At 35.9% G+C, this 11913-nt stretch overlaps 2 protein-coding genes across 2 annotated transcripts in view; both read right to left on the reverse strand.

Annotated features, from left to right (window-relative positions):
* Positions 1 to 3174, reverse strand: part of LOC114474667 (homeodomain-interacting protein kinase 3-like) — a 3617-nt gene extending 443 nt beyond the window's left edge. Inside the window, exons 1-8 of the mRNA XM_028465099.1 lie at positions 3162 to 3174; positions 2258 to 2433; positions 1990 to 2166; positions 1691 to 1872; positions 1445 to 1568; positions 1196 to 1315; positions 1016 to 1108; positions 736 to 837 (exon numbers count right to left, since the gene is read on the reverse strand). Of these exons, the coding sequence (XP_028320900.1) occupies positions 736 to 837; positions 1016 to 1108; positions 1196 to 1315; positions 1445 to 1568; positions 1691 to 1872; positions 1990 to 2166; positions 2258 to 2433; positions 3162 to 3174 (987 nt within the window). The remainder of the gene's footprint in view (positions 1 to 735; positions 838 to 1015; positions 1109 to 1195; positions 1316 to 1444; positions 1569 to 1690; positions 1873 to 1989; positions 2167 to 2257; positions 2434 to 3161) is intronic.
* Positions 3175 to 6755: 3581 nt separating this feature from the next.
* Positions 6756 to 9566, reverse strand: LOC114474668 (homeodomain-interacting protein kinase 3-like). Its single transcript, XM_028465100.1, has 9 exons — positions 9554 to 9566; positions 8649 to 8824; positions 8380 to 8556; positions 8081 to 8262; positions 7835 to 7958; positions 7586 to 7705; positions 7406 to 7498; positions 7058 to 7227; positions 6756 to 6963 (listed from the first exon to the last, which is right to left on the reverse strand). Exons 1-9 carry the CDS (start codon positions 9564 to 9566, stop codon positions 6756 to 6758), a joined length of 1263 nt encoding a protein of 420 aa, XP_028320901.1.
* Between the last annotated feature and the right edge of the window lie 2347 nt (positions 9567 to 11913).

Genomic DNA, 11913 nt, shown 5'->3' on the forward strand with positions numbered 1-11913 from the left:
AAAAATGCTTGTTTTACTTTTTGATACAAAGATACTCAGAGAGCTTTTGCTACTTAACCACTTGCAGTGAGAGAAGCAACTGAAGATTCAGTTTTCTTTGGTTCGCTTATATAGTTGCTGCCACGGCAACCGTTCGCTTTCAAGTAACGTCAACAAAACTGTTTCCTATATTGTACATGTATACATACAGTGTGAACAAATTAAGTTAATGTACTTAAATTTTGTACCTGACTAGTATTTTCAAGTAAATGTACTTTACTTGAGTATTCATTTTTGGGGGATAATTTTACATTTCTACTGATGTCTTTATTACTCAGTACTTTTTTTATTCAATCAGCTTAGTTAGGGGGCCCCGAGCCCGTCATCCTTCATGACGTACTTCCACGGGCTCCTCGAAACCTGGGGGCAGAGTCGCACATTAAGGCTTGGCCCCCTTTAATAACTGCTTGCAGTTCTAGTTATTATTGTTATTATTATTATTATTATTATTATTATTATTATTATTATTATTATTATTTTCTTTTTTTGTCACTGGCAATGTTTACATGGGAGTTTTCATTCCTCTTTAATTCAGAATAAAAGTTAAATCATCTTTAAACATTTAATTACTAATGCAAATTGTATTCCAAATTAAACTTAAATCTGAATTAGGTGGCTGGTTTATTCCAATTTAAATTCTGATTAAATAATTCCTCTATCTTGTATTGCATTTTTACCCAACCATAGTAAACACACTGACGAAACAGGGAGTGGGTTTAAACCTCTAAACCCAAAGAGCCATGTCAGAAGACAGGCCTTCCTGTCTTCTATTGTCTCACTGTCCCATAGTTCAGTCATCTGGATTAATAAAAATATAGAGCGTTAGGTCAATACACAAGTTCATACCTCTCTTGCTCATGTTAACAAAAAAGAAACAGTGAGTAAATTCAGCTTATAAACGCATGTCTGAAGTAGGTTACATTTTAAAGAAGAGATCTCTAAGTATTTGAACTCAAATATCATAGAGAACACTTACATAGAGCAGGTCATCTAATGATGACAGATGTGGACGATATTCGGGCCACTCCTCAGCTTTTGTTCTGTTCCTAGACTTGTACTCTTCTGGTGTCTGAGGAAACACAATGACAATAAAAGGGGTTTAAGATACGTTTAGGGCAACAATCAAGGTTCAACAACAATAAAAACTATGTTTTACCAGCAGCCTCCATCTTGTGCCCAATTCATCCACCTCATGACAAAAGAACTTCTTGCTGTAAATGCCAAAGTGGAGCTGGTGTTGTGATGGCATTCCCAGCATCTCCACCATGCTCTGCATCTGCAGAAAGAACACAGTTGCACACATTAGGGGCAGGTCGTCAAGACTATCTATACCTGTGTACATGTGAAAAAGAGAACGTAGGTAAATAAATGATTGGAGGGATGATGTATAAAAAAGACGACCTACCATGAGGTATTCGCAGTGGGCAGGAAAGAGATTGTCATTAAGGAAGAGGAATGCCAGCGTGCAGCCCACTCCCCACATGTCAATGGCCCCCGAGTAAGGAAGGCCAAGACAAATCTCTGGGGCCCTGTGAAGCAAAATTAATGAAATACACTTTAGAACTCTAAATCTTAGCATTAAGTACCAACACTATAATAACACAGATTTGTTACAAAAACCCAGTAGTTGTTCAGGGTGACACCCTCATACCTGTAGCCGGCTGGTTGAAGTCTGAGCCCGGTCATGGCGGCAGAAATGGGATAAGCCACTCCAAAATCAATTAGCTTTACGCTAAATGGACTTTCATCAATGTTGACCATCATGATGTTGTCTGGCTTGATGTCAGTGTGAATGATTTTTACAGCTTTGAGTCCCTGTAATGCCACCATCAGCTGCAGGGACACAATGAGAAAAGGATGAGAATGGAGTTCCTCTTATGGAGCTGTTTAAGCTCAGGTTTGAACTCATGGCTTTCTTAATTGATCAGCAAGTAATGAAAAGATTCATACCTGCTTTGCAATAGGACGGATGAGGTTGACATTTAATGAACGGACCAGGTGGAGCAAATCCACGTCCAACAGCTCAAAGACGAGGCACTTATAGCCCAGGTATTCAAACTGCTCATAAAATGTCACCAGATTGAAGTGATCAGCATTCAGAGAGCTGATGGTCTTCAACACTGACAGCTAGAGGGGAAATAAAGGACAATTAGATCATCTTTATCACTTTACCCCAAAAATTCATAGTTAAAGGCAGTTGAAGGCACCAAACACTTACTTCTTCCTCCACATTTTGAAAATACTTCTTCTTTAGGATTTTAACTGCCACCAATTTGCTGCTGTTGTGAGCACGACACTTGGCAACTTTCCCAAATTTACCTTCTCCGATACACTCCAGGATTGTGTACTGAGTGGAGGGGCTGTGGAGGACATGGCCTACCATTAGAGGATGTGCTGTCAAAGTGGATAGACAGGGCACAAGGTTAGTATTCAGTATTTTAACACTAATAATCAATCAAAGAAGGAAATCTTGTTCTGTCCTGTCACTTCTAAAGTTTGTGCTAGAAAAAAAGCTCAAAAGAAAAAGTCCTGAGTAACAAGGGCATCAATAGAAACGTAATGGTAAAAATATCAAGCAAGAATAATAATAAAGTACGGAGACTTCAAAACTAGTTAAGTACAGTATTAGTACTTTAGGTTCATTTGTCCATACTTAATGTATGCATGTGCAATATAGCAAACAGTTTATTGATGTTATTTGAAAGTGAACGGTTGTCTAACTGCAAGATGATAGAGAACCCAACAGTATCTACTTGTAGTTTGGTTTTAAAGAAAAAGCAGGCCTGCAAATCCACTATATATGTGAAGTCCTGTCCCTCTATTGACTGCATGTGTAGCACATCCTAATTTTCTGTTGGTACACTGAGCATTTTATTTTTGCTGTAAAAGTTATTAAAAATATTTAGGTCAAACACTCTTATATTTTGTATTACATGCACACACATCTTTGGCTCTGAAAGCTCCCACGAAGTGTTCCAAACATATTTTCTATAGATAATCTGTAATTCTTTAAGGAAATCTAGTGATTCCTTCACTGACTACAGTGTTTTTTTTAAATTTTATTTATTTATTTTAGTACATTACAATATCTCCTCATAATTTGTCTGTAAATGTTGTCTTACCTGTAGCAGCCATTCCTCACTCAGGTCTTTACTATTTAACCTTTCAAACTTCACAAAAAATGCTTGTTTTACTTGTTAATACAAAGATACTCAGAGAGCTTTTGCAACTTAACCACTTGCAGTGAGAGAAGCAACTGACATTCTAAAATTGTTTGGTTCTCTTTCATCTTGCTGCCACAGCAACCGTTCAACTTTCAAGTTATGTCAACAAACTGTTTCCTATATTGTACATGTATACATACAGTGTGAACAAAGTAAGTTAATGTACATAAATTCTGTACTTAACTAATATTTTCAAGTATATGTACTTTACTTGAGTATATTTTTTTGAGATAATTTTTACACTACATTTCTATTGATGCCCTTATTATTACTCAGTACTTTTTCTGTCCTGTCAGCTTAGTTTTTTGCAATTGCTTAATTTCTGATAAATAGTTTCAGTAGATTCTATGATACATTTAGTCTGTCACACTCATCATTGCGTTCAGTATTTCAACACTAAGACTCACACAAACATGGAAATCACATCTTGTTCTGTCACTCCTAAAGTTTGGATTAAAATAAAAATAGCAGGCCTGTACACACCTTTGGTTCTGAAAGCTCTCAAACTGCTTCAAACAGAATCATCAACACAAGATATTAAATTTGTTTTTGAAGGAAAATATTTTTTCAATATTATAACCACAGTTAATGTGTTTTCTAAGGATAATCCATACTTTTGTTTATTTTATTTTTTTTGAAAGAAAATCTAGTGATTCCTTCAATGACTAAAGTGTTCTTTTATCTTAGCAGATTAAAATTAATCATCGTATTTTGTCTGTAAATTTTGTCTTACCTGTAGCAGCCATTCCTCACTCAGGTCTTTACTATTTAACCTTTCAAACTTCACAAAAAATGCTTGTTTTACTTTTTGATACAAAGATACTCAGAGAGCTTTTGCTACTTAACCACTTGCAGTGAGAGAAGCAACTGAAGATTCAGTTTTCTTTGGTTCGCTTATATATTGCTGCCACGGCAACCGTTCGCTTTCAAGTAACGTCAACAAACTGTTTCCTATATTGTACATGTATACATACAGTGTGAACAAATTAAGTTAATGTACTTAAATTTTGTACCTGACTAGTATTTTCAAGTAAATGTACTTTACTTGAGTATTCATTTTTGGGGGATAATTTTACATTTCTACTGATGTCTTTATTACTCAGTACTTTTTTTTATTCAATCAGTTTAGTTAGGGGGCCCCGAGCCCGTCATCCTTCATGACGTACTTCCACTGGCTCCTCGAAACCTGGGGACAGAGTCGCACATTAAGGCTTGGCCCCCTTTAATAACTGCTTGCAGTTCTAGTTATTATTATTATTATTATTATTATTATTATTATTATTATTATTATTATTATTATTATTATTATTATTATTATTATTATTATTATTATTATTTTCTTTTTTAGTCACTGGCAATGTTTACATGGGAGTTTTCATTCCTCTTTAATTCAGAATAAAAGTGAAATCATCTTTAAACATTTAATTACTAATGCAAATTGTATTCCAAATTAAACTTAAATCTGAATTAGGTGGCTGGTTTATTCCAATTTAAATTCTGATTAAATAATTCCTCTATCTTGTATTGCATTTTTACCCAACCATAGTAAACACACTGACGAAACAGGGAGTGGGTTTAAACCTCTAAACCCAAAGAACACTATAATAGGAAAATAGTTGAGCAAAAACAACACAGAAAATCAGGTAACCGGGACTCGAACTCGCAACCCTGAGCATGAAAATCCAAAATATTACATAGGACAGTGGCTTCAAACTTTTCACAGTCCCGTACCACTTCAGACATTTAACCTATAAAACCATGTACCCCCCTACTCCTCCACACTTAAAAAAAACATAATAATGTAATGTCATATGCAGTTTAGCCCTACAAGGGAATTTTTCTCAGAATTTTTCCTATCCTGTTGAGGAGTAATATATAATGGAAAAAAACAACAATAAGAAAACATCTTATTCAGAATTATCACTTGTTTGATTCATCTAATAATTTAACCTACTGGCATTTTTAGTAATAAACCTATTTCTTCTTTGTTTTAGAAAAATAAGTTGACCAAACATGTATGTAAATTTGTTATGTTGCTGCTGTTTTTATCCTGCAATACGAGCCAATGCATTTCATTGTTATCTGTACTGTAAAGTTCAAGTTTGAATGAAGTTTGAATAAAGAAAGTCAAAGTCTTAATTGAACGTATCGCAGTAATACAGCATATTGATCACCCTGACACTGTGAATTACAACTCACTACAACTTAAATAAGATGGATGAGCCAATGTTTGGCTGAATTTGAGTGAATCTGTCTTTAATCGTTCTCCACGTTTCTATTTTTCTGTTCACATTCACACACGTAGGGGTCTACATGGTGGCAAAGTACATCAAGGTCTTGATAAAACATTTGTCCAGTGCAAACAAATGCAGCTTTTGCCATATTTGCAATTTTTTTGACAAGATTCTTTCACTCTGATGTTTCCATGCAGGAAAATACCAACAAAATTTGAAATAAGATCAAATTGTTGGTTAGCTTTTACTGAGGCCAAAAGTTTTCATAATTCCAGGGGATCTATTGGGGGATTTACCATACTGTTACAGAATGGCACAAAGTGCACAGCCATGTCCAGCTCATCATGCCAAACAGGGAGATCTGCTGCACCTGTACAGTTGAGCACGGCTGTGAGTTGTTGACAATCAGCTGGACTGGAGTACATAAGGAGGATTTTCACTCTTGATTCAGTTGCTGTGAGAAATTGGACTCAGAAGGTTCGGCATCATGTGCTGGTCTTCTTTAAAGCTTGAGTTTGACTGTGAATAATTCATCCAAGTAGAGAGCAGAGGCTCTTTATTATTTTGGTGTGTAGTTTCTTTTTAGATCACCCATCATCAACCCTTTTAATTATTTTTGTACTGTGCTGATCTTTTCAGTAGGAAAATGATTATGGACAGAGTCAAAATTATCACTACTGTTCATTAATCAATAATATTTTGTCAGATTTTATTCCATCAGGAATGTTTTACCAATTCTAAATATATGATCTGTTATTGTATCAGTGGCGTTATTGTTGAAGCATTGCATGAGGTGAATAGATGGGACAAAGGCCACATGGACCTCTGGTAACCATAGGAGGAAGCTGAGATCATGCTACCATGTTGGAGTTTGGAATTAGTTTTTCGGGCCGACATGTAATGGGCAATGCCCAAACCCCTAGTGACATATAAAAACAAAGCCCATTTTCATTTCTATCCAGGACTTTTAGCAGCTCTGCAGAACATTTAGCACACTACAATGTCAGGTACTTCCCCAAAAAGCTGAGAAAAACAGTTTGAGAAAGGGGTCAAAACTATGAAAACATTAACAAAGCAGGTAAGTCATAAATGTTTATTGTAAAAATGTCGCTAAATTATGCTAATTACATGAGAGAGGATACTCGGTAATGCAATCTTTGGGTTAATATGCCACAATTTTATTTAAAACAGGGTATACAGCATCCCAATCCTCAGGCAAATGTGCCTCCATGAGTCCACATTTGCCGTTTTCATTAAATTAGGGGTACTCGGCATCCCAGTCTTCGGGTGAATTGGTCTCAACGAGTCCAACGTTGTAGTTTCTATGAAAAACGGGGTACTCTACATCCCAGTTTTTAGGTGAATGTGCCTCAATGAGTCCAACTTCGTAGTTTTCATCAAAAACGGGGTACTCGGCATCCAAGTCTTTGGGTGATTGTGTCTCAATGACCTGTGCCTCGGTTTGACTAGAGGAAAAATTGAAAAAGATTAGTACAGAATTCAAGAGAACAACTAGTTGATTTCCATGTGCGCGAATGCTTAAACAGTGCAGTTACTCACTGTTCTCTGCTGTCTGGCTCCTGGCTCAGGTATGACCCCGTAATGTAGGGATGCTGAAGAGCATCAGTGGGAGAGATTCTCTCTTCCCCATCCATATTCAAGAGTTCTTTCAGGAACTCGATGAAGGCCTTCCTGTCTTCTATTGTCTCACTGTCCCATAGTTCAGTCATCTGGATTAATAAAAATATAGAGCGTTAGGTCAATACACAAGTTCATACCTCTCTTGCTCATGTTAACAAAAAAGAAACAGTGAGTAAATTCAGCTTATAAACGCATGTCTGAAGTAGGTTACATTTTAAAGAAGAGATCTCTAAGTATTTGAACTCAAATATCATAGAGAACACTTACATAGAGCAGGTCATCTAATGATGACAGATGTGGACGATATTCGGGCCACTCCTCAGCTTTTGTTCTGTTCCTAGACTTGTACTCTTCTGGTGTCTGAGGAAACACAATGACAATAAAAGGGGTTTACAATACGTTTAGGGCAACAATCAAGGTTCAACAACAATAAAAACTATGTTTTACCAGCAGCCTCCATCTTGTGCCCAATTCATCCACCTCATGACAAAAGAACTTCTTGCTGTAAATGCCAAAGTGGAGCTGGTGTTGTGATGGCATTCCCAGCATCTCCACCATGCTCTGCATCTGCAGAAAGAACACAGTTGCACACATTAGGGGCAGGTCATCAAGACTATCTATACCTGTGTACATGTGAAAAAGAGAACGTAGGTAAATAAATGATTGGAGGGATGATGTATAAAAAAGATGACCTACCATGAGGTATTCGCAGTGGGCAGGAAAGAGATTGTCATTAAGGAAGAGGAATGCCAGCGTGCAGCCCACTCCCCACATGTCAATGGCCCCCGAGTAAGGAAGGCCAAGACAAATCTCTGGGGCCCTGTGAAGCAAAATTAATGAAATACACTTTAGAACTCTAAATCTTAGCATTAAGTACCAACACTATAATAACACAGATTTGTTACAAAAACCCAGTAGTTGTTCAGGGTGACACCCTCATACCTGTAGCCGGCTGGTTGAAGTCTGAGCCCGGTCATGGCGGCAGAAATGGGATAAGCCACTCCAAAATCAATTAGCTTTACGCTAAATGGACTTTCATCAATGTTGACCATCATGATGTTGTCTGGCTTGATGTCAGTGTGAATGATTTTTACAGCTTTGAGTCCCTGTAATGCCACCATCAGCTGCAGGGACACAATGAGAAAAGGATGAGAATGGAGTTCCTCTTATGGAGCTGTTTAAGCTCAGGTTTGAACTCATGGCTTTCTTAATTGATCAGCAAGTAATGAAAAGATTCATACCTGCTTTGCAATAGGACGGATGAGGTTGACATTTAATGAACGGACCAGGTGGAGCAAATCCACGTCCAACAGCTCAAAGACGAGGCACTTATAGCCCAGGTATTCAAACTGCTCATAAAATGTCACCAGATTGAAGTGATCAGCATTCAGAGAGCTGATGGTCTTCAACACTGACAGCTAGAGGGGAAATAAAGGACAATTAGATCAACTTTATCACTTTACCCCAAAAATTCATAGTTAAAGTTCTGTTGAAGGCACCAAACACTTACTTCTTCCTCCACATTTTGAAAATACTTCTTCTTTAGGATTTTAATTGCCACCAATTTGCTGCTGTTGTGAGCACAACACTTGGCAACTTTCCCAAATTTACCTTCTCCGATACACTCCAGGATTGTGTACCGAGTGGAGGGGCTGTGGAGGACATGGCCTACCATTAGAGGATGTGCTGTCAAAGTGGATAGACAGGGCACAAGGTTAGTATTCAGTATTTTAACACTAATAATCAATCAAAGAAGGAAATCTTGTTCTGTCCTGTCACTTCTAAAGTTTGTGCTAGAAAAAAAGCTCAAAAGAAAAAGTCCTGAGTAACAAGGGCATCAATAGAAACGTAATGGTAAAAATATCAAGCAAGAGTAATAATAAAGTACGGAGACTTCAAAACTAGTTAAGTACAGTATTAGTACTTTAGGTTCATTTGTCCATACTTAATGTATGCATGTGCAATATAGCAAACAGTTTATTGATGTTATTTCAAAGTGAACGGTTGTCTAACTGCAAGATGATAGAGAACCCAACAGTATCTACTTGTAGTTTGGTTTTAAAGAAAAAGCAGGCCTGCAAATCCACTATATATGTGAAGTCCTGTCCCTCTATTGACTGCATGTGTAGCACATCCTAATTTTCTGTTGGTACACTGAGCATTTTATTTTTGCTGTAAAAGTTATTAAAAATATTTAGGTCAAACACTCTTATATTTTGTATTACATGCACACACATCTTTGGCTCTGAAAGCTCCCACGAAGTGTTCCAAACATATTTTCTATAGATAATCTATAATTCTTTAAGGAAATCTAGTGATTCCTTCACTGACTACAGTGTTTTTTTTTAAATTTTATTTATTTATTTTAGTACATTACAATATCTCCTCATAATTTGTCTGTAAATTCTGTCTTACCTGTAGCAGCCATTCCTCACTCAGGTCTTTACTATTTAACCTTTCAAACTTCACAAAAAATGCTTGTTTTACTTGTTAATACAAAGATACTCAGAGAGCTTTTGCAACTTAACCACTTGCAGTGAGAGAAGCAACTGACATTCTAAAATTGTTTGGTTCTCTTTCATCTTGCTGCCACAGCAACCGTTCAACTTTCAAGTTATGTCAACAAACTGTTTCCTATATTGTACATGTATACATATAGTGTGAACAAAGTAAGTTAATGTACATAAATACTGTACTTAACTAATATTTTCAAGTATATGTACTTTACTTGAGTATATTTTTTTGAGATAATTTTTACACTACATTTCTATTGATGCCCTTATTATTACTCAGTACTTTTTCTCTCCTGTCAGCTTAGTTTTTTGCAATTGCTTAATTTCTGATAAATAGTTTCAGTAGATTCTATGATACATTTAGTCTGTCACACTCATCAGTGCGTTCAATATTTCAACACTAAGACTCACACAAACATGGAAATCACATCTTGTTCTGTCACTCCTAAAGTTTGGATTAAAATAAAAATAGCAGGCCTGTACACACCTTTGGCTCTGAAAGCTCTCAAACTGCTTCAAACAGAATCATCAACACAAGATATTAAATTTGTTTTTGAAGGAAAATATTTTTTCACTATTATAACCACAGTTAATGTGTTTTCTAAGGATAATCCATACTTTTGTTTATTTTATTTTTTTTGAAAGAAAATCTAGTGATTCCTTCAATGACTAAAGTGTTCTTTTATCTTAGCAGATTAAAATTAATCATCGTATTTTGTCTGTAAATTTTGTCTTACCTGTAGCAGCCATTCCTCACTCAGGTCTTTACTATTTAACCTTTCAAACTTCACAAAAAATGCTTGTTTTACTTTTGATACAAAGATACTCAGAGAGCTTTTGCTACTTAACCACTTGCAGTGAGAGAAGCAACTGAAGATTCAGTTTTCTTTGGTTCGCTTATATATTGCTGCCACGGCAACCGTTCGCTTTCAAGTAACGTCAACAAACTGTTTCCTATATTGTACATGTATACATACAGTGTGAACAAATTAAGTTAATGTACTTAAATTTTGTACCTGACTAGTATTTTCAAGTAAATGTACTTTACTTGAGTATTCATTTTTGGGGGATAATTTTACATTTCTACTGATGTCTTTATTACTCAGTACTTTTTTTATTCAATCAGCTTAGTTAGGGGGCCCCGAGCCCGTCATCCTTCATGACGTACTTCCACGGGCTCCTCGAAACCTGGGGGCAGAGTCGCACATTAAGGCTTGGCCCCCTTTAATAACTGCTTGCAGTTCTAGTTATTATTGTTATTATTATTATTATTATTATTATTATTATTATTATTATTATTATTATTATTTTCTTTTTTAGTCACTGGCAATGTTTACATGGGAGTTTTCATTCCTCTTTAATTCAGAATAAAAGTGAAATCATCTTTAAACATTTAATTACTAATGCAAATTGTATTCCAAATTAAACTTAAATCTGAATTAGGTGGCTGGTTTATTCCAATTTAAATTCTGATTAAATAATTCCTCTATCTTGTATTGCATTTTTACCCAACCATAGTAAACACACTGACGAAACAGGGAGTGGGTTTAAACCTCTAAACCCAAAGAACACTATAATAGGAAAATAGTTGAGCAAAAACAACACAGAAAATCAGGTAACCGGGACTCGAACTCGCAACCCTGAGCATGAAAATCCAAAATATTACATAGGACAGTGGCTTCAAACTTTTCACAGTCCCGTACCACTTCAGACATTTAACCTATAAAACCATGTACCCCCTTACTCCTCCACACTTAAAAAAACATAATAATGTAATGTCATATGCAGTTTAGCCCTACAAGGGAATTTTTCTCAGAATTTTACCTATCCTGTTGAGGAGTAATATATAATGGAAAAAAACAACAATAAGAAAACATCTTATTCAGAATTATCACTTGTTTGATTCATCTAATAATTTAACCTACTGGCATTTTTAGTAATAAACCTATTTCTTCTTTGTTTTAGAAAAATAAGTTGACCAAACATGTATGTAAATTTGTTATGTTGCTGCTGTTTTTATCCTGCAATACGAGCCAATGCAACGACATTTCATTGTTATCTGTACTGTAAAGTTCAAGTTTGAATGAAGTTTGAATAAAGAAAGTCTAAGTCTTAATTGAACGTATCGCAGTAATACAGCATATTGATCACCCTGACACTGTGAATTACAACTCACTACAACTTAAATAAGATGGATGAGCCAATGTTTGGCTGAATTTGAGTGAATCTGTCTTTAATCGTTCTCCACGTTTCTATTTTTCT

The sequence above is a fragment of the Gouania willdenowi genome, chromosome 13, assembly GCF_900634775.1.
Source record: "Gouania willdenowi chromosome 13, fGouWil2.1, whole genome shotgun sequence".
Taxonomy (NCBI): Eukaryota; Metazoa; Chordata; class Actinopteri; order Blenniiformes; family Gobiesocidae; genus Gouania; species Gouania willdenowi.